The sequence below is a fragment of the Delphinapterus leucas genome, chromosome 18, assembly GCF_059928025.1.
Source record: "Delphinapterus leucas isolate spDelLeu-1000000601 "Yukka" chromosome 18, BTC_Dleu_Yukka2, whole genome shotgun sequence".
NCBI lineage: Eukaryota > Metazoa > Chordata > Mammalia > Artiodactyla > Monodontidae > Delphinapterus > Delphinapterus leucas.
The window spans coordinates 55,996,750-56,019,905 of NC_143146.1; the positions used below are offsets into that span (position 1 = coordinate 55,996,750).

The following is a 23,156-nucleotide window of genomic DNA, read 5'->3' on the forward strand; positions in this document are numbered from 1 at the left end:
GCGGGGGTGGTGACCACGGGATTGTTAAAGAGCAACGGGTCTCATTGCTTTTGATAGTAGACCTCTCTGATCAGCGTCATTTAGAAGAGTAACAACTGTGGTGTCCTGACACCAGGCCTGAGGAGAGAGGACAGGAAAGGTCGAGGCTGAGTTATCTGGGTGATAGAAGTCAAAATTCTGCCATCAACTGGAGAAGGCTGTTAATAAAGGGGATACACTAAAGAGAAAATTACGTGGTCATACATGCGTGTGTGGAGTGGGAGGAAGGTAAGAGAGACCAGTAATGCACTTGGAGGAGTACAGAAGGGAAGGTACTTAGAAGAAAGACTCTGCACAGGTTCAAGGGTAAAAATGGATCCCCTAATATCTACTCAAGGCATGTACTCCTGCAGATATTCCCTGTTTGAGGATAAATGCCTCAGGTTTTTTTTTTTTGTTTTTTTTTGCGGTACGCGGGCCTCTCACTGCTGTGGCCTCTCCCGTTGCGGAGCACAGGCTCCGGACGCGCAGGCTCAGCGGCCATGGCTCACGGGCCCAGCCGCTCCGCGGCATGTGGGATCTTCCCGGACCGGGGCACGAACCCGTGTGCCCTGCATCGGCAGGCGGACTCTCAACCACTGCGCCACCAGGGAAGCCCCAATGCCTCAGTTATTTAGAACATGTTATTACCATATTCCAGGGTTTAATTTCCATTCATTCATTCATCCATCCATTGAGAAAACATCTGAGACCCTCCTAGTCACCAGGCATTTGACTGATTGCTAGAAATATATGATTAAGACAAAGTCCATGCCCTTGATGAGACCATGGTCTCTGGGGAGCAAGAAAGACAAGCAGATAATTATCCTATGCAAGAGAGGTATGGATGACAGCTATGGGGACACGATAGCTAACTCCGTAGATGGAGTCAGGGAACACCCCCAAAGAAAACAACATTTGCTAAGTCTTAAATGATGAATCAATGCTTGCCCAGTAGAGAAGGCAGGGACATCCGGTTCAGAGGTGGCCATGGAATTGTGAAAGGACTTTGTGTGAAAGTAGCTGGTGGGGAGAGGGCTAAAGCTGGGTGGGAATAAGTCGGGAAGGACCATGTATGCCGAGCCAGACTGTGACTTTATACTGTAGGCTAGAGGAGGCATATCCGAGTAGGATTTGTTTGGGAGAGATGATGAAGGTTTGAATTAAGACAGAGCACTGGAATGGAGGGAGGAGCAAGGAGTCGATGGGACACGGTGGCTGACTTGCTGTGAGGCTGGAGAGAAGAGAGACCAGGATGGCTCAAACTTGAGAAGCACATCAGAGACCGAGAGCACAGGTGGAGGTCTGAGAAAGAAGATAAGGGGTTTACTTCTGGACGGGCTGAATCTGAGATGCCTGAAGGTCATCCAGAGGGAGCCGGAATACACACCGGAGGTTCAGAAAGAAGTCAGAATTCAGAGACTTATCTTGAATTTTCTGGGCCATTCTCAATTTCCTGTAATTGTATTCTTTTCAGTAGCATAATTAATTAAAAGCAAAACTAAATATGAGAACTTTTATACTTCTTTTCTTATTAAGTTTTATACTTTCCCCCCACATATTAACAAGTTAAAAAAAACCCCTCAATCCCAAGAAACAAAAACCATGTAACTCAGCTTAGGTTTAAAAAATACTCGCACAGTATTTCTATGGTCCAGTTGACTTCTCTCACTTCTGTGCAGACTGTCCCTGAATGAGCCATTCGTCTTGCAAATGAAAGATCTTGGGCACACAAAAGGACTCAGAAGAGTGCTAGGATCAGCAGGAATTCATCATCATTAGTGAAAAACTACCTCCAAGAGTATGCCGTAATGAATGTGATTCAAAGACGGCATATTTTTAAAACCATAAATCAGGGTGACCGCTAGGACTGGTGTCCCAGGGAAAGACCATGCTCTCTTCACTGCAGCAGGAAACATCAAAGAGCAAGTCCCTGAATCCGACTACCACTCACTACTTCTCCAGTATAATTCATACTGCTTATTCTATACACAGGAAAACTACAGGAAGTTACTAAGTGGAATCTTTAACACTCTACTTCACCGCTCAGAGAAGACAGAAGTAGTAAACAAGATGGCACTGGCCTTTGTTCAGAAAGGTAGCGTGCAGACGCTGAGCTGAGAGCAGAGCAGATTCACATCAGCCGCCACCGGGGCCTTCACCACCCAGGGGTCTACAGAGTGGTGGCTGCAGGGCCCCATAAGAGCCTATAGCAATTAGAATTCTTCAGCATTTGGGAAGTATTAACGACAGAAAGAGCGCTCCGCAAGAGAATTAATATTTACCCTTCACACCTTGCAAACCGCCCTCCCACAATCCTCTGTATTAACTTTGCCTAAATGAGGTTATTTGAGAGAAACGGAAAAAATTAAAAGGGACTGATTTTTCTAAAGTATGCTGGAATGTCCGTCTTAGGTGTCACAGTAGAGTCCCTAGTACATTTCCAGCAGGTATAAGCGAACATTAGCGGAGGATAAATAGAGCTTGGAGGAAACTGCTAACCACTCTTGGCAGAGGCAAGCCTCTTGTTAAAAGATAAACTGAGGTATATTAAAATGTTTGAAGTTTATTTCAACAAAAATGGATTCCAGTCGAGCGGCACCAAACCGGAAGCGTTTAGCAGTGCACCATTGACAGGAGTTGGGGAGAGACTTACAGGGAAAAGGCAGAAGCAAAGCCAGGAGATTACTGTTTGGTTGTCTCTCAAAACCTAGTTGGTTATTTGTGATTGGCTGTCCTTAGGTTTCCACTTCTTAACCGTGACGCATTTACAGGCTTAGGTTTTGGTTTGCATACTTAGGCCACCACGACATTAGAGCCTCCTCTAGTGCCCTCTGTGTCTAATTAATTGAACACCCTACTAGTGATTATTCATTCTCTTATGCACATAACATGCACGCACATGTGTATAAATTCTTCAGCATTTCAACAAAAAATCCTAAGACTAGGTAATTTAACAACCTTTTTTTTTTTTGTACCTTCCCCTCACCTCAGAATGTCTGGACATCTGCTGACTTCAGAACAGACTTCTTACATGAGAGAGAATTTGATCAATTATCTTGAGAAGCACTTGTCTTCAGTCTTCTCAGAAAAGACAAGCTCAGAACAGGACATTCTGGGTAAACACCCAGAAATAGAACACACTCAAACAAGCTCCCTGGGAAGGGGCCGGGCACCAAGCACAAAACCTCAGACTTCTGGGGGGTACGAGGCTCCTGATTCTTGAGCTCTGGGCAGAAAAGCCTTGGAAGCAATGAAAGAGAAAGGTTAGGTTCCTCCAGAGAACAAACCCAGACCTTTTCCTCCATGTGCTCCTGAGTGTGTGTCTTGAGTCCCCCACACTTCCTGCATCTTTTGTTCCAGCTAAGCAGCTGTGAGACAGCTTTCAATCCATTTAGTCTCCCAAATATCAAGAGAAACCGATTAAGTCCTTATAGGCAGTAGGCCTGCCTAAATAGAGCACCTCAAACAAATCTTCCAAGCTGAATTTTTGTTTTTAATGTTATCTAGGCTCCTGATAGAGCCTTAACTCTGTGGGGTTCAGAGGAAATTTTACTTTCCTTTAAGAGATTTTCAAAGGCGTGTAACAAATGAAAAGAGCTGAGTTCCCCCACTAGCGTTTTAGTGTTGTTTTTAAATACCAAAAGCTAGGGTGGGACGGATGAGCCTTGGCCCTGGATTGCAGAATTATAACAGCGAGTGGAATAAGTGATTTGGGCCCTCTGGACGCCCAGAGGAGTGAGACAAAGCCAGAGGGAGGAGCCGTTAGTGTTGAACACGACAGGGGAAGCTGCTAGAGTGATTCCCAGAGAGATTCCTGTGCCCTCACTTGTGTTCTGGGTCCTCACTCAGGAGCCAGTGAGTCTGGCGGGAAGCCCAGGAAACAGAATGAACTCCATCAAACCCATACATTAAGGAGGCACGGACCGGAATTTCAAGTCAAGGAGGAAAAAGGGCATTCTGGGGTTTTTGTCTTGAGATGACTAAAAAGAGCCATGCTGTGTAACCCTGTGAATCCATTCCAGCCCTGTTAAACCTGAGGCCAGAACGCCACCAGCAGGTACCACGGTTCTGAACTTCCTGGCTAGGTGAGGCCAGAAATCTGGTTCTTTTGGGGAGTGGGGTGCGGATAGGAAGAAAAACATGCTGGATCAAATTACACAAAAAGAAACACGGTGCTTTTGGCAAATTCTGAGCAAGCAGGAAATGGTGACATTTTTTCCAATAAATGGTAAGCTATTAGGCAGACAGTGACTTTTGAAGCTCTGTATAGTATAAATCCCAATACACTTCAGGGAACTGTAGATACCCTTATTAATGCATCTGTTCAAATATTCTGGAAAGTAATGGAACAAAAATCCATGAAGCTATTATAATTTTAATGGTTCCTTACAATATATAGCATCTACTAGGCTTTTGAAAATCCAATCAATCACCCTGTCTGGATGATCCCTATTGACTAAATGAAAGTACTATACGTATATAAGAAAAAAATGAATAAAATGAAAAGTAAAAGTCTATCTTCCCATCCTGACTACCGCCCATCCAGTGTCTCTCTTTAAAGGTAACCACTGTTAACAGAGTATCCATCCAAAGAAAAAGTTATACATACAGTACACTATGTGTAACCTTGTTTTACTTACATAAAGTGCCAATATTATTGATATATACACTGTGCTGTATCTTGCTCTTAAGTCCTACGTGTATTATCAGTAAGGCTGCAGTGAACATCCTCAGACATGCTTTCTGACACATTCTTACCTAAGTATCTTTATAAGAAATTCTCAGCAGTGGAAAAAATATATAAAAGAGTGTATGAATTTTTAATTTTTGAGAGCTATCGCCAAGTCGCACTCACATTTTATGCCCGCAAGTGTTTTTCAGATTGTTTTCCTATCCCTCGTCAACAGCTGGTAATCAAATGTTAAATTTTGCCATTCCTGATCAATGAGAAAAGGCCTGAATTACATGATGACCGATTCTCTGAACCCGAGCTATCCACATTTGCAGTTTCCATTGTGAATCACGGAAAGAAGTCCACAGACTCATCAGAACTGCCCTTTTTTTTTTTGCGGTACGTGGGCCTCTCACTGCTGTGGCCTCTCCCGTTGCGGAGCACAGGCTCCGGACGCGCAGGCTCAGCAGCCATGGCTCATGGGCCCAGCCGCTCCGCGGCATGTGGGATCTTCCCGGACCGGGGCATGAACTCGTGTCCCCTGCATCGGCAGGCGGACTCTCAACCACTGCGCCACCAGGAAAGCCCAGAACTGCCCTTTTTATCAGTAACTGGCCTGTTGTGAAGACTGATCATCCAGCAAGAAGGGAAGAGACCTGGTTTCTGGGTATCCCTTCTCCTTCGTGACCCTGCTTTCCTCTGGGTCACCATCAACTCCACGAGTGGCGCCAGGAAAATCAGGTAACAGTAACTGGCTATTTCTGATTACTTAGATTTACTGGCCCGGGCACTATGCTTGATGATTTAAAACAGTGGCTTTCAAAGCGTGGATCCTGGACCAGCATCGTGGGCATCACTTGGGAATTTATTAAAATGCAAGTAGCCCCTAGACCTACTGCACAGAAACTTGGGGGGGGGGGCGGTGGGGCCCAGCAGATCCTTCTCCTAAAAACATTTTTCCCAGTTTTATTGAGATAGATATAACTGACATACAACACTGTGTAAGCTGAAGGTGCGCAGCATAATGATTTGCAGTACGTACGTACCATGAAATGATTACCACAGGGTTAGTGAACATCCGTCATCTCACACGGTTACAAGTTTTTTTTCTCGAGACGAAAATTTTTAAGGTTTACTGTCTTAACAACTTCCAAATACACAGTACAGTACTGTTAACTATTGCTGTCGGGCCGTGCATTTCACCTCCGGGAATTACTTATTTTATAACTAGAAGTTTGTGTCTCTTGCCCTCCTTCACCCCTTCCCTGCACCCCCCAACCTCTGCCTCTGGCAACCACCGATCCAGCAGAGTCTGTTTTTCCAAGGTCCCCGGGTCATTCCAACGCATAATGAAGTTTGAGAACCTCTGATTTAAAACATTACCTCATTTAAATTCCCCAACAACGATCTGAGGCAGGTGCTATTATTATGCCCATTTCACTGAGAAAGAAACTGAGATTCACAGAGAGGGTATCATTACCAGTCATATACTTAGCAAGTGGTGAAGCTGGGGATGGAAAATAGCATCTGTGCAACTTCAAATCGTGCATTTATACCCATTTGTATGTGCATTTGTACTATGGGCCAAAGTCTTACGAACACTGTGGAGCATACCGCCGTGCCAGACCTTGCACTAGGCACTGGGGACAAAAAGATCCAGAGACGCTGCTGGTCCTTGCAGCCCCGGTGAATCCCAGCATGAGAACTGCCGAGAGGGAGGCTGCAGAGAGCGCCAAGGCGGGCAGGAAAGGCTTTAACAACGGCTGGTCCAAAATGTTAAGGTGACCAGAATTTTCTACTGCAAAGAAGACAAATATTTGCGGCTGTGATGGGGCAGGAAGCTGCATGGAGCCCTCTCCAAAAGTGTACTGAGGAATGTGAAAGACAGCAAGGAAGAATCCCAGGGTCTGGAAAGAGGGCCCCTGCTCACCTGTCTACCAGACTGCAACTGATGCAGTTGCAGGTGCGCGCTCAGCACACGCTTTCATCTAAAATCCGTGCTGTCCTACTTTTGCTTATCACTGTTGTTGAATAAAAGCCTCAGCAGGCGAAGCTTGAGGTGGGGCTGAGGGAGAGCTTTTAGGGGTCGAGGAGTCGCACAGGGTTTCTGGGGGCACGCGGGCGGGCAGGGAGGGTCATGCAGCCTGCATTTCTGAGGCCGTAGCTCCACCTCTAAGCAGCTGTGTGGCCTGCGAAACCTCCACCTGTTTGAATCCCAAGGTCAAGGGGGGTCAGTCCTGAATATCCTTCCTACCTCTGTCATCCCATGGCACAGGGGTCTGCGAACTTTCTGTGAAGGAACAGACTGGATATATTTTTGGCTTTGCGGATCACAAGGCTACCTGCTAGAGCAGGGGTCTGCACACCTAAGCAGTTTGTCTCCTTAAGTAGATGTTCTCTCACGTTGTCTGTGGCTACTCTGTCACGAGTCTCCCTGGACAGTGTTCTTTTGTTTGAGCACAAATACTAATCGGTACTTCTTTTTCAGTTGCACAGAGAGTCAAGAACACGTCGTATCTGCCTTCAAGAAACTTAAAACTTACAGTACTGCCCGGAGATGTAACCTCCGCAGCCAGGCAGAGTCCGGACGGGCACGGAGAGTGTCATCTGATCCTCTGTTCTATGATCAGCTCCGGACTTACTGACATCCCGGCAGGTACTTGTTGTGTGCAGACATTCAGAGATGTTCAAGGGTCGAAGTTGTTGATACGATAAGGACAGCCGAATTTTCAGAGTGGGAAGAGAACCTTAGGGGACTGTCTGGTCAAACCCTTTCATCGCAGAGATGAGAAAACGAAGACTTAAGGAGCTTCAAGGCCTTTCCTAAAGTCACCTGGCTAATTTATGGTCAAGCTGGGTTCACAACTCCCCACTGTCGGCTTTCTTCGAGATCTAAGATGAGGTTGGTGCCATTTCCTATCATAAATGCACAAAACAAATCTGCATGATAGTTCTCACCTTCCCAATCTCCAGGTTAACATAACATCAGTGACAGTGCTCTCATATTACTTCTGCAAAATTCTCAACTAAAGTATATTCTATGTATTTCACTTTTAAGGAGAATGGTATATTAGATCAAAGCCAGTTAAGATCACGGTTTACCCCCAAACCAACATTTACAATGTGTTTCGCAGTTATCAGGTTCCAGCCCAACTTCCAATACTACTTTCATTTCCACCTGTGACATAGGATCAACAACCCATATTTGTATACTGAGGTGCTTACAAGAATGCTGCCTGAAAGTGGGGCAGGGAGGCGGGAGAAGAGAACAGCAAACGGTCTCTGTCTCTGCTTAGCCTAAAATCTTGCTGGAGGAAAAAACCAAAACCCCAAACCTGATGCTTAAGAGAATAATCAAATGTCCAAGTAGACAGTACCGACAAGCGCTACAGAAGGGAGGAGAAAGGGAGGTGGTTGTGCGTAGGACAGACAGAAAAGATTCATGGAGGAGGTGTGATAGGAGCTTTGGTTCTGGCCTGGGGAGGAGGGGAAATGCTTCAGACAAGGGATGGGGAGGAAGTACGAGTGCGGAGGGGGGATAGAGGGTCGTGCTAGAAGCAAAGGCTTTGTTTTCTGACCAGGTAGCAGCTCTTATATTCAGTGTGATGTCAGCACACTTCTTCACACCCACCTGTAAACTATAAACTTATACTTATCCTCCTCTGATCATTTTCATTTTTCATAAACACACACGCACACAGAGAAAGCGAACTGTCCAAGGAGCCGAGAGTCCTGGGTTCTAATCTGCCCATAAATTGCTAAATGACAGGGGCCTATCAGGGCTGCTCTTGGAACCTCAGTTTCCTCCTCTATAAAACGAGGGGGCTTGGGCCAATGAGGGTCTGAGGTCCCCTCCAGCTCTGACACTCAACAATTTCTAGTTTTCCATCCTGCTAATACTTACGGCACATAATCCTTTTTTTTGTGTGGTACGCGGGCCTCTCACTGCTGTGGCCTCTCCCGTTGCGGAGCACAGGCTCCAGACGCGCAGGCCCAGCGGCCATGGCTCACGGGCCCAGCCGCTCCGCGGCATGTGGGATCTTCCCGGACCGGGGCACGAACCCGTGTCCCCTGCATTGGCAGGCGGACTCTCAACCACTGCACCACGAGGGAAGCCCCACATAATCTTAAATTAATATTACTAAGTCCTTCTCCATCACCGTCTGCTTCCCGTTTGCCTTTTCCCCACTTTGCTCCCTTCCCTCTCTCCTCTCTTACCAGGAAGTGTGCTGGGAAATTACCAGAGTGGGACGATCGTGGAGTGTTTAAATTTTCATCAGATGTGTGTGTGTTGTAACAAGGCATGGACAATTGATCAACCTGGCAAGCACATTAATAATTGAGTGTTGTGGAACATGCTTCCTCAACTTTATAAACAGCTCTTCTCTGAGCTTTGAAATGACAAGCTTTGCTCATAACTGAAAACCTGAATGTGGGCAGGCCTATGGGGAGTTCCTCTGACGTATAAATGTTTAAAAAGCAAGGAAGATCAAAACCTGAAAGTCTCTCAGTTGGGAAACTTGGGGGAGTTTCTGCCCAACGGATAGGCTGAGAGGTGACATAAAGATGAGATAAGGATGATATGAGAATAAAATGACATAAGGATGAGATGATTCACCTGTACTGAACTTTTTTTTCCTTTATATGTAGTGAATGAGATCTATCCAGCTGGCCCAGAAAGGAAGGGAAAGCCCTAGGTGCCCCACCAGTTTAAAGGATGCTCTCATCTAACATCTTTGAAAACTGCACATCCATTGTCACAGGTGAAAAACGATCCAAAGTAGAAGTGAATGGATGCCATACTTCCCAAACTCGCGGTTGGGTTTAGTTGCTGCCCTTTGACACTTTATGCCAAGGCTCAGATGGAAACAATGCCTATTTGATTATATTTACATAGCCCATCCTGGGGTGAAGGCCAGAGATAGGAAGAAGGTTAGAACTTAAACAAATGTTGGCAGAACTGAACACCAACAAAGCTAGAAGGTAACTGCTGGCCTTTGATGTAGACCTTGAAATAAATCTCAACCTTTAAATTATTCATGGCTCTTGGGTTTCTTTTCCCTTTGAACACATGCTATTTGTTCAAATATGAAAGCAAGGATAAGCAAGGCAAGGAGATATGTGCATTTAATCCATTTTAATGGACTATCATGCACTGGAATTTCCCTTCTCCTGGTCAACCAGTTGGCTATTTCCAACAAAATCTATATAGGGACCCACACTTTTACTGCGCCTGGAGCTTTGTAATGTACCGGAATTTGCCTGGAAGTTGTTCAGTGGGCCCTCTCTTCAGGACACCGGGCCAGCCCTACTTGCTGTAATAAACTAGTTCAACAATAGACCTGCTTCCAAACCGCCCAGGAACGACTCCCTGAAACTTGACTTTCTAATGGAGAGGCTGCCATGGAATTCTAGGAGCGTAACATTGACATTGTGGGGATCTTTTACGTGGGAGGGAGCAACTGTCAAATAACCAGGAAATTTCCAGCCACTCTGGAGAAAGAGAGCCGAGATGTCATTCCCGAATCCCAGTGCTTGACAATCCTAATCTAATTCTAAAAGACAAAGCCAAATGGGATTCCTGTGGTGTTTGCCAGAAATATGAAAGCTGATAAGTGGGGGGATGACTGGTTCTACTTTTGGAAAATATGGCAAGTACGTCGACTGCTGTGGACTTCCGCAGCTATTATTTTAGAGGTAGCTCCGTGTATGGACACCAAACTCACCCTGAAGCCATCTGGGGAAGCAGAAAATGCGGTGGAGACGAACAAACATAACTCCACCAGACATGACATGAGATCTATTTCAAAATTCAAAGGATGAGGAAATGTACACACACCTACCAGGCTAGTCAGGTTACTGCTAATATTTTTATGGTGAATTTCACGTTAGAATTTGGTTCCCCTTTGCATCTGGGGAATTGTCGTCTTTGTAAAAGCACATAAAAACGAATGGAAAATTCTGAGATGGCTCAGTGAGCTATGCAATGTTCCCGTTCTAGGTCACAGGCTTAACTCCAGCTGAGGCTCACACTGAAAGTATCTGCCATCTTCAAGTCATCCTGAAGGGTCCCGGCTACTGAGGATTCACACGAAGGCCCCTCAGGGCCTCTGTGGCTGGGGCGTGTACCCCTTGGACAGCTCTGGGGGCCTGTCAAGTTCAGCAGGGGTTTTCACAATCCCTGTTGGTATCTGCTGGCTGCTGAAATACTTCCCAGAATCAAATTACAGGGTTAAGGGGGGGGGGGGGAGAATCTCGCAAACAGTAATAGGGAGATGGGGAAGGTACAGGTTGTCAGACAGTGACAACTGGGGTGATGTCAACATGAACTTCTGTGTTTATTCTTCCACCCCAACTCTCCTACCTTCCTCTAGCCTGTTACCAAGTGTCTGGTAAAATATAGCAGTTTCCAACAAGAGCATAGCTGGTGAGCTCTTTCTTCAGCTTGTTTGATTACACATGCAAGGTGAAACTCTGTTACCCACAGACAGTGCTAACACCGATGCCAAACTGTTCTACAAGGTTCCTGGAAACTTCTGAGCTTACTGTTTCAGCCTTACTTCCTGCCTTCCTTCCAACGTACTCATTCATTCACTCACTCATCCACCAAATATTTGTTGCGTATTTCCATGTTCCAGGCACTTGATATACATCGACGACTAGGAGAGACGTGTCCTTTCCTTTGTGACGTTTATTATAATAAACCAAAACCAGAGAATTCATTAAGTCATACCCATTTGGATAAGCGCCCCGAGGAACCTGATGAGATGCAGAAATGGTGAGCCTGCTAGGAGAGGATGGATCAGGAAGGCCTCTCTGAAAGGGTGGCCTTACAGCCAAGACCTAAAGGATGAGAGGGATGGAAGCATGCAGAGTACAGGGAAGAGCACAGCAGACAGAGGGAACAGATGTGCAAAGGCTCGGAGGTGGGAGGTAGCTTTAACGGGCTCGGCAGAAAAAAGGCCAGTGGAGATGATGCCTCATGAGGTGAGGGAGAGCTGACGTTGAAGAGGCAAGCACGGAGAGCTTGAGGCTCGGGAGGATGAATGTTATTGTAAGTGCAATGGGAATCTACTCAAGGGATTTAAGTGGGGAAGACGTGCTCTGACTCATGTCAGACAATGTGTGAAAAATAGATTGAGCTGGAGGAAAGGTGGAAAGGGAGGAATTACACATGGCAGAAACTGCAAAATGTCTCTCTGTAGCCATTCTCCCCTCCTTCCTAACTCGGAGAACTCCAGTTTTATTCTGGAGAGCAATGGGCCCAGTCAAAAAGTATATTTCCCATTTTCTTTGTAGCTCGGCATGGCCACATGTAATAATTCTGCACAACAAGACATAAATTGAAGCCTATTGGGGATCTTTGCGCAAATTTGCTTTCCTGCTCTAAAGGTGCAACCCCTTCCTCTTCCTTTCTTCCTCTCCTTTTTCTTATGTGATTCCAGCTTGTAAAAACAAGATGTGATGGCAGGAGCAACAGCAGCCCTCTTAGACAACTATCTAAGAAGGTTAATATTGATAGTATCACAGAAACCTCAGGCCTGACAGCCTTAAACCACTGAATCAGTGCCAACAAATCTGGGTTTCACTGGGTATAAAAAGAAAATGCTCCATTTTTTAAGATAAAGTTTGCTTGGGTTTTCTATTACTTACAAGTGGACACCATATTTAACTGACATAACAGGCTCTTATCATCGTTCAGGCAGCCTGCACTTGAATGGTGGCAGTGAAAATGAATAAAAGTCAAATGAAAAAGTCAATTTTGAATGTTGAAACAATGGGATTTCCTGCTGTCCTACATGTGGGCTTTGGTGGTGGGGAATGGTGGGTGTGAAAATTACAGGATTTTGGTCTGCGAATTTATTAAAATGGGAAGGAAAAAACCAAAGAAGGACAGGTTTGAAGGCTAAAAGAATTTAAATTTTGATATTTTACAGGTGAGGTACCTAAGTGTTATCTATGTTAGTAATCTCCATCCTTGTGGTTTCCATGAGGTGGGATCTTCCTCCAAAATTCCTGGCCCTGCTCTAGCCCTTCATTCTCTTCTTTTTCAGGAGCAAGTGAACCAGCCTGCCTGTACAGGGTACAGTGGGCCCTTGAACAACGCAGGTTTGAACTGTGCAGGTCCATTTATATATACTACCATACTGCATCATCCATGCTTGATTGAATCTGCGGACATGGAACTGGGGACAGGGAGGGCCAACTGTAAAGTTATACTCAGATTTTTCATCCTGCAGAGGGTCCAGGCCCCTAACCCCTGTGCAATGTTCGAGGGTCACCTGTACTCATTCCCGCCTGCTTCTCCACGTGTGATGTGGTACATACGGATACAGGCGCCACAGGAAGAAGCCTGTGGTCCTCGGAGCTGCCTGTGGCTGGATGCTCAACCCCCAGGTCCAGCATCAGGAAGCCCATCATCGCTGCAGATCTCAACCCCATTATCCAATTCAGCTTTTATCAGGAGTAAAACACGGACGTTTGTATCCCCACGTGCTGGACTTCTTTGTCTATCTCTCGGTGGTTTTACACTTAGGTTGGCTTCTACCTGTATAATATTAGACACATCCCATTCTTTCAGCCACATGATGGGGGGCTTGTTTTTAACAAGTGCTTCTTTCAACGGGTATCGTAAGAGAAAACCAAAATCCCTCCCCTATTCTAGTGTGTGGCTGCCTTCCTATCTTCCTTGTGAGAGTCAAGGATTGAGTCTTCCCTGCCCAGTGGGACTGTACACCTCACAGGAACAAGGATTTATTTCAAACTGATGCTAGTGAGCAAAAGGTAATCAGCGATCATTCTACTGTTCAGGCAGCTGGCTTCCTGCCATAACTTGGCAGGAATTTGTATTATTAGAATGGTGTGGCCTTTCCCTCTCTCCCTTTTCTCTGCTACCAATCCACCCTACCCCGCCTACTAATCAATTCTCTGCTTCTCTCCTTTAAAAGGTGGTCTGGGTGTTAGTGGACTTTAGCCTAGCCCTAGTAACCCCAACTTCAGAACTGCTGGGCATACACAGTCTGGTAAAAGGTCATTGCTCGCCACCAGGGAATCTAGGTAAGGTGGTCTGACAGTGGTCTCTATGAGATAACAGCAGTTCCGTTTTTCCTTTTTTTTTTCCTACAAAGACAGGGTGTCCCAGGTTGGTCTCATACTGGATATTTGGTCACTTATCAGAGTTTATGTTTGGGAGTTTCCTCATGTGACATTTTACACTGTGGCAAAAATGGTCTTTTGACAACAAAGTCATATAAAACACATTTACAGTTAAGATGCTGGTTTTTCATCCCCTCCTCTCTTTCCATCCTAACGGATACATTATGGCTGGGGTTTACACTGATGAAAGAGGTGATGGGCGTTTTGGCACATGATGTCATTGAAAATAATACGTATTTTCAGAATGAATATGTAAATTGCATATGTTGCCATCCCGTGCGGGGTCCTGCACCTGGTGTGGAATGGAGCGCGGCACCGTTACGAGTGTCATTTAATAGCTTTTACCAAGCAAGGGGCACGTGAGCAGCTGTGAGGCGTGATGCCACTGTGACATTAACTACAGACGCAGAGTGCCCGTAAAAAAATATATGTCCTTTGTTTTGAATAGAGCCCTGGGTGATTTCCCTAACTATTGTTCTATGAGAAAAAGCCCCGTTTACTCCCTTTCATCAGTTTAGGATCTGGACGTGAAAAATCACCGGCATCCAGTGGTTCAGGCAATTTGCTTTCCAAATGAAAAAAAGGACAAAAAATAACACTGCAGAAAAATCTCTACTCCTGAGTTGCCTGTGTTGACAGCCAAGGCTCACCTCAAATAAAGGATCGTGAGGAGTCTTTCTGACCTTCTTTCTAAACAGAGCCCAAGGACAACGCGTGACAGTGCATTCAGGGGCTGCTTCTACTCTCGGCACGGGGAGGATGTGAGGGTCTGGGTGTAGAGCCCGCACGTGAGGGTGGCCACCCTGCAGGGGCGGTGTGAACTGCAGTGGGCCCAGCAGGCACCGAAGCAGCGTCTGTCCGCCCCGCCCTGGGGGCCAGGCCAGGTGTTCTGAGGAAAAGCTACAGAAATGCTGCTCACCTTGAGAAGTAAGCTCTCAGGGCGGGGTCCGTGTTCCTCCAAGTTGCCACAGGACATGAAATTGGTTATGAGGTTTTGCCATTCGATATGGAGTAAGATGGGAAATTATGGGACTACTTACCCCCAAATGAAAAAAAAAAAAAAAGAGTACATAAGGCAACGTCGTGACAAAAGAGATGGCCCCCCCAAATCTTACTTACATTGAGTGAGGATCCCGGTTAAGGCATTTTTGAAATTCTCCTTGGCCTCCTCCATCTCCTGCTCATGGGTGGCTTTCTCGTTCATCAGCCGGCGGACATGGCTGTTGGCCGACTGCACCATGGAATAGAACTGGTTTGCGGACCGCCGGTTTACTTCCCCTCGCTCAATCCAGGACAGCAGCACTGTGATGGCCTCTGAAAACTTGCTATCGTCTGGAAATGCAAAACCACCAAGTCCAAATCACGCCCAGGAAAGATTTTGGTTTTCACTTTGGTTCCTCTCTAAAGGTAAAGCACGGTCCATCATAATGGATATGTTTTCAGAACTTGACCTTGTGAGCTTTCCTGCGACTAATGGCTCCATCATCACTTAGCTTGTCTTCCCACATCTAACTCCACGGCACTGCACAACCACCCAAGAAACAAAGGGTGGTTCACCCTCTCGATGAGCTCAGTTTTAGAAGATCTGTTCTGGGCATCCTTTGAAATATGGTACAACCGCACTCTTCCACCAAACCCAGATTTCTCCTTCTTAAGACTGGCTCGAAAAACAGTTATTCACCTATTTGGCCTCCAGTTGATTTCTTTATTCTTTCACCAGAAATCGCATACGGTGATACTAGTTTTCTGACTTAGAATCTGCTGAGTTAATGTCAAGATGTGGATGACAGATTAAATTACTTTTAAAAGTGGTTGTGATGTGAGATATTGTTCCCAAGGTGGTAGTAGGAATAGGTCAATTCTTATACTACTACAGTTCAAAACTAATTTCACTTTAGGTTTAATAGAACATATTTGATTAGGCTGAAAACTAGAATATTTCCTTGTTTCCAACGAAAGAGGACCTGTTCCGAGGTGGTCAGTGTTTGCCTTGGAAGGCTACTGGAAACCCATTTGAACTTGGTTTGAGGGGTGTGTTGATGGGGGGAGGGGATGGGAGGTTCTACCTGTAAATAAGTGATAAAGTTTATTTCAAAGAAATCAATATACTTGCCCGTTCGCAAATAGTTACTGGAACAGATCTGTGTTTTACGACTGACTTGGAGGTGGAGAAGAAGCAAGTTTGAAGGAGATTAAGTTAACTGCAAGTGGAAGCCGTATGTCAGTTATTACAACATTAATTGATCCCATTGCTGAAGGCTTACTGCGTATTTTCCAGACAAACTTGAGGAGACGAGCCTTTCATCCCTATTTTTTTACCCCCGAAAAGATGTGATTTAAGAGAAATATCCTAGAAACGAACACAACATTGTAAATTAACTATACTTCAATAAAAATTTTTTTAAAAATCCTATATTTTCCAAGTAAACTGAGTAGAATCTGAGTTCTAAAACTAAGAAGCAAAATTAGACTAAAAGATTCAAATGCTTCTCATGCATCTGACAAATACTAAGTGACTACCATGTTCCCTCTACTAGAGGAACACCAGAGACACCAGAGACATCCTTATACACTGTATGTGTATATTCCATTGTTTATATATTATTATATATTGTGTGCATACATATACACACACACATACATACACACTCTAGATGAACAGAGGGTGATTCATATTTAGTGTGTATGTATGTGTGTGTGTATATGTATGCACACAATATATAAGAATATATATTGTGTGCATACATATACACACACACATACATACACACTCTAGATGAACAGACAGAGGGTGATTCATATTTAGTAAAGGAATTTTATTTTATTTTACTCACCAGAGGTTTTACAATCAACCACCGCTGTTAGTATTTTACACACCATACAAAGTCTGCATTTGCGGAGTGCTTTGTGAATTTGGCAGAGCGCTGTGGGAACACCATGAGTACCTTTTCTCCCAGAGGCCCCCTTTCAGACCAGGGCACTTCACTGCTGTGGCTGCTTCCTGCCCAGGAGGTACTTGCACTGAGTGAAGGCAGGGTCGCTTGACCCAGCGCCCGCGGATTCTCCAGGATGGAAATCCTGCTGTGGATGGGCCACCGTCCCGGGCCCTCTCCCGCCTGGGTGGTGCCAGTCTGGGCTTGGGGATCAAAGCTTTACTCCTGGGCAAACCTGCCCCTTCTGCCCTCACGCTTTGATCCGAGGAGATAAGTGGCCTGGGGAAGGCCCACAGGGCGGCCTGCACGTGAAAGACTCAAGTTTCCTTGCCAATTTCAACCAACCCGCAATTGAGCGCGCACTTGTTCAGTGTCACAGCTGGTTTGCACAGTTTTGTCAACTCTGGAATTTCAGTCTGAGTTCAACCCTCAATGAACTCCAGCTGCACGGGGTTCTTATTTCATGGACCAGAGCGGCTTGTATAAGAGAGAATCCATCACACGACTTAACACTGCGTTCAACCCGTGGAGAGGCCCATAATTCAGCATTATGCTTGTGGGAGCCCCACTGCGACCCTTACAGTCAGAATAAATTCTGCCTCTCTCCCTCTCTCTGCCTCTCTGCAGATATGTGTTAGGAGAATGGGCCTCCGAAAAGACAGCAGAAATCAACCTAATGCGTATAAGAAATCTTTTCTTTTTTTTTCCCCCCTCTTAAAAAATAACAACAACAGAAAAGAGAACTCTGACTTCATGGACCATTTTTCGCCTTTGCTGTGACTTGCATCTCTATGTAACACAGAGAAAAATCCTAGATGTTTTCATTATGGGGCTTCCAAGGAGAGAAAGAGAGAGAGAGCAACGGGGTCCCATCTTTCTTTCACCCTCGCATGGGCGCAGTGTTTTCTTCTCTTGCTTGTGGTTACGCAGGTCATAAATACCCTAATTTACTGTCAGGAAGAACACACTTAAATTGTAAAAATGCATGTCTCCTTGAATGACCCAAGAGCCAATTTTTATCGTTCTTCACTCTTAGACCTAAAGCATAAGTTCACCAGATTAGAGCTAATTGATAGTTTTCAGAAAGAAAGACAGCAATTTTAGGATTAAGCAACTGAAAATACACAGCTGAAAAAGTAAGTAGGCAAGAGACTTTCTAACATTGTAACAAGTAATAGTAGGCAGAATTCCATTTTCTCAGTATATATAAAATAAAATGTACATTATATACTGTATATATCTCATATATACATATATATATGGCTTAGTACATAGTTTTGAAAACTCCCAATTTCATCCTCGTTTCTGAACTTTCTGAGGCGGGCTGGTGGATGACTGATGTACTGACGTTCAAATTAACTGTGAAAACATTAGCTAACGTACGACTGGCTAAGTCTAGTCGATGTCTGTTGCCATGTAAGACGTGACTTTATATTAAATGAAGACGAAGCCAGCAGCTCCCCCTGAACGGCTACAGGAGGGTGTTGGGAGCGGTCATTTTCAATACCCAAATGAAAATTCAATTCTGGATTCAGGGGAAAGATCACAGAGAAAACAGAAAACAGTATAAACTAATTTAAACAGGATTTAGATTGCGGCACTCTTAAAGCTATTCATGCGGAAATAAATTAACACGGCTCATAAAAATCACATCAAAGACGCACTTATAAAAATTCCAAATACTTTCTGTGAACATGCGTGGGTTCAACTCTGAACATGGGTGCCCTTCAGAAACTAGAATGTGCAGACATGCCTTCTCCACACAAAGAATTGGGAAAATTGGCATAGTTTGAGTGACTATGGACCATTTGCTCATTAAAAATTGCCCAATGTTTTCTAATCAGCGTCTTCACAATGTCACACCTGGGCTACTGCAACTGTTTGCTCCATGGTCTCCCCTGAGCTGCAGTTTCCCCTTCAATCCATTCGCCATTCCTTTGTCGCGCTCCTCCTTGTTAAGGACCATGGCCTTGTCTCCCTGCTTTTGCATGTACTGTGCACTCATCCTAGGGGCCCCGGCACTCCTGGTCCACCCGGCTAACTGTTATGCTTCCCTCAAGAGTCAGCCTAAGTGCCTTTCACAAAGGAAGCTTTTCTGCAACCCTAACATGAATTCGGCGTCCCTTTGCTACGTTTCCACAATTCCCTACATACCCTGCTATGAAAACATTAGTCACTCTATACAGTAATCATTGGTTCATGTATCCACTGGCCCTCCAGTTCTGAGGGGTCAACGTGAGAAGAAAACTTCCAAAACATATTTCAGCCTTCTGCTCACTCTGAGTTTTTCCCTTCGTAGTTTCTTTCATTATACTCTATTTCTAATAGATCTGCAGTGCATTAGTGCTGGAGAGTTACAGCAAATCCAGTGGTCAAAAGCTGGGAAATACCAGTTGATAATAAACATTTTAATTCCAGGTTGAAGAGTGTTTTCACATTGTCTACCAGAGATAAATGTTCTCACGGCACTTAAGCTGGCTGGTCCTTTCATCCTCCAGGCCTCCGAGGTTATTACCATAAGCAATGAAAGTTAAGAGAGATATCAGATAATTACACAGAAGCAGAGCTTTCCACAGTAAGCTAATCAGCTTATCCAATGACTTAAAAATCTTTTTGAAAGTTTTTTTTTTTTTTTTTTAAATTCTGGAAGGTAATAACCCTTGCATTTAGCTTCGAATTTAGCTTTTTAATTCTGGGAAGGTAATAACCTTTGTATTCAGCTTCCTGAGGACTAAATAATATTATAATGATTATCACACTTCAGTATCTGAATCCATACCCATCTTATTTCATTTCTCGTCACCTCCCTCCCTATCCCTCTTTTCCACGTTTACTGAGCACGGGGCACGTAGCAGGCATTCTAAAAATTGCATATGGCACACATCTTTGCTAGTCAAAGACCACAAGCATGAGCCTCGTTTGGGGGCTTATCAAAAATGTAGCCTCACCCTACTCAGACCTCCAGACTCAGAAGCTGCATCTTAGTCCAAGCGTTTCATATGCACATTGAAACTGGAGAAGCACTAGAAGAAATCACTCAATAAAAGCCAGGGAAACTGGTGAGGAGCTCACCGAAGTTAAAAGATAATGAAAACCTGAAATGGAAAGTAGCATCTGAGAGAGTGGCGAATACTGAAAGGCTCTGATGTGATTCTCATGAGCTTTGTGAATCCCTGTCCCCAAACCCTCCACCCCCATTTAAAGAAGAGCTGCTTAAACGTCAGTCATCTTCATCCCAGAAAAAAATGTGAAAAAAAATGTCAAAGTCTTGGAAATGGGCACAGAGGCTGCAGCCCCTTTCGATGGAATGCTGGGCTAGAGGATCCTCTCCACCCTCCTCTGGGATTATCTGATTTTCCAGGGATGTGAATCTCTAATTGTTATTGACTAAGCTATTTTACAACTCTTTAGGGACAGAAGACAAATTGTGAAAAGGCATAACAATGCAAATAATTCTTCTCTGTAACAATGTAAATGAATTTTTGTCCAGAAGAAAATATGTCTTTACAAAGCAAACTCTCTTTTGAACCAGTTTTAACATCTTACTCATTCTCTCATTAATTAGTGAGTTAAGTAAAATCACTGATACAGGCTCATTTTGTATTTCTTCTCCCTCTTTGGGTGCACAGGGAGATCTGGCCCGGAATTTCAGAACAATAAGTGTGACAAGAGCCAGGCCATGGGCCCTGAATATGAAAACTGAAGTGGGTTGGAGTAGCCTGATTTCTGGTGGGTCTAGAAAGGAATGACAGGAAGGGAGATTCCATGTTTGAACAAAACGTCTCGAGGATGAAGGAAAAAAGGAAGACATCCTACAACACTTTTCTTTCCACAGAAATGGGGATAGACACACACACACACACACACACACACACACACACACACACACACACAGAATGAATGGTATGTCTATACAGCTGTCCCTGATTTCTAGCTTCTATGATAGGTGGAAATAATTTACAGTGTACAGTCACATACTGATTCAGGTAGAATGGACATTCCAGGACAGCACCGATACTACAACATTCCCAAGATTTCACTATGTGTACCTAAAACTTAGACATCCCTAAACAAATCTCCATTCTCTGGCTGCTCAATTAACCATCAAGAGGGGTGGTACCTTACCTAGCCTTCAAATCACTAATAGTGTGAAAGGCTACATAAATGTTAATACTTCCCCCTCTACCCTCGACATACCTACAAGTTCACTTACACACACACACACACACACAATCTCTCCAATAATTTAGTACCTGTGAAAATGAGAAAATTCAGCGGGGACAACATAAACATGCACTAATTTTTCCTGCTTTTGGATCAGGTAAAATGTTTCTAGTTGAAATGGTCTATCTTGCCTTGTGAAGGTCAGTAACGTCCAAGGGCGTGATTCTCAAACAGGTTCCCGTGCTTCATATTTCCTTTGCCCTGAGAAGGAAGCCTAGCTTCTAGCTAATGGAACTTCGACTTGGCTCAGAGCATTATTGATTTTTTTAGTTTCTCAGAACCATAAATATTGACAACCATCTCAGCAAGATGCTGGCAACCACTTCCGCGGTTTCTCCCTCTGGCAGGCTGATCGGGGGCCATTCTGTATGCACATCAGAGACTAGTCCTCAGAAATTACAAATGCTGATCGCAGGAAGACTGTATCCTGGATGACATATCAGGGAATCCCAAGGACAATGCTTGCAAAGCTTTGTCAAAACTTCACCTGATTCAGAGAGAAACTTGTCATTCATCATATAATGAAAGATTATGTGAAGCTTTCCAAAGGGGGAAAAAGTACACAAGAACTTTTAAATGCTCTTGCCAGGAGAAATCCCCAGTGAATCAGGAGATCATCTTTCCTCACTGTCTAATCAATCTCTCCCTTCCACAGTCCAAACAGGGGGCTCCTCCAGGGGTGGATGGTCTGTGTTAGACAAAGAGAAATTCATTATCTCATCTGCCTGGTGCTACTGTTTCCAATAAAGTGTAATCATGGTGGTATTGAGCTGCTTCTCACTTTCTCAAAGCTGTGCTACAAACTTTGGATCTGTGAGCAGTTACTTCCCAGTCAGTCTTCACTAAGTTGAACTGTCTCGGAACAATGTCTATTTAATCAGCAGGGTGCCCGCTAATTTTCTTTTTTAGAATTTGTATTAACCATAATGGACACTGGGTGCTCAGTGCGTCAGACGCTACACCATTACAACTCAGTGTCTCCTCTGACGTCAGAAGACCCAGGGGCCACTGGATCGGGGCTACCGGGTCCCAGAAGGTCACCCCTCTCTCACCCCACCTCTGCCAGGCTGGGTCGCCTACCAGTCCCGGGCTAGCGCGCTGCACTTCCCACGCATAATAGTGGGAAGAGCTTTGTAACTGCCTCTGTCACTCAAGAAACCTAAACTACACCTAAACTCTGTGAGGCAGGGGCTTTGTGTGCTGCTTCCCTGGCATCACAGTGCCAGGGACATGGCAAAGAGCTCAGCGAATACTTGTGGAGTGAGTGGAATGATGGCCGAGGGCACATCGCACTTCCCTACACTTCCCATCACTCCTGGTAGCACTGCTGGCCGGAAATGCAACACGCTCATAGTTCCAAACAGCTAAGAAAGAGAGACAGGAATTAATTTACTGAGCATCTACTGTATGCATAGTTTTACCACCGGGCAGGATATGGAGGTCCTTGTCGGTTATAGTAAAGACTTGGCCAGTACAGATTTTGCTGGATAAAGCTGATTTTCCACAAGAAAATTGTAAGGCTAAACGAGTATGGTGTAAAATGGGGGAAAAAAATGCTTGTAATAAACCTGAGATAGCAAGATTTCTCAGGGGAGGAAAAAAAGTCAAATCCAATTAGGTATTTTCAGATTGTATTTCCATTTCCTTTCTGATCCGGGCTTTTTTTTTTTACCTGAGGTCTTGATGGTGTTTTACATCCCCACATCAAGGAAATCATCTTCAGGGAAACAGTTTCCCTGGCTCCTGCTGTCTGGCTCTGCAGCGTTATCAGGAGCATGGAGTGGATTTCCTCTCAGAGGCAGCCAATTTCCTAAGCAATTAAATGCTGTTTATACTCCAAACTCTGTGCTTGGGTTGAAATTGTCATGCTTGATATTACCTGACTGTTGCCTAAGATGTCGCCCCATCTCGCTCATTTTACTGTGACTGCCATCTATTAAAATTTCCAATCTGTTCTCTCCTCAAGGGATCACACAGTACTTGGCAAAAGTACAGCTTCTAAATTCTTCAAATTATACTCATCTATATAAATATACAGTTTTGAAATGGCAAGGTTTGCAAATGACTTTACCAAACTGACTTCCCAATCTGCTATCCTTTAACAGGAAAGGCAATGCGCTGTGGAACTCTTACACGCAAAGACACTTCTG

The 23,156-nt window shown here is 44.6% G+C and overlaps 1 protein-coding gene across 4 annotated transcripts in view; it reads right to left on the bottom strand.

The window, feature by feature from the left end:
* The window catches only part of ENOX1 (ecto-NOX disulfide-thiol exchanger 1), a 630,834-nt gene that overhangs the window by 125,599 nt on the left and 482,079 nt on the right, over positions 1-23,156 (bottom strand). For all 4 annotated transcript variants that reach the window (XM_089899512.1, XM_089899514.1, XM_022574895.3 and 1 more), the window contains one exon: positions 14,969-15,181. In XM_089899512.1, the coding sequence (XP_089755638.1) occupies positions 14,969-15,181 (213 nt within the window). The remainder of the gene's footprint in view (positions 1-14,968; positions 15,182-23,156) is intronic.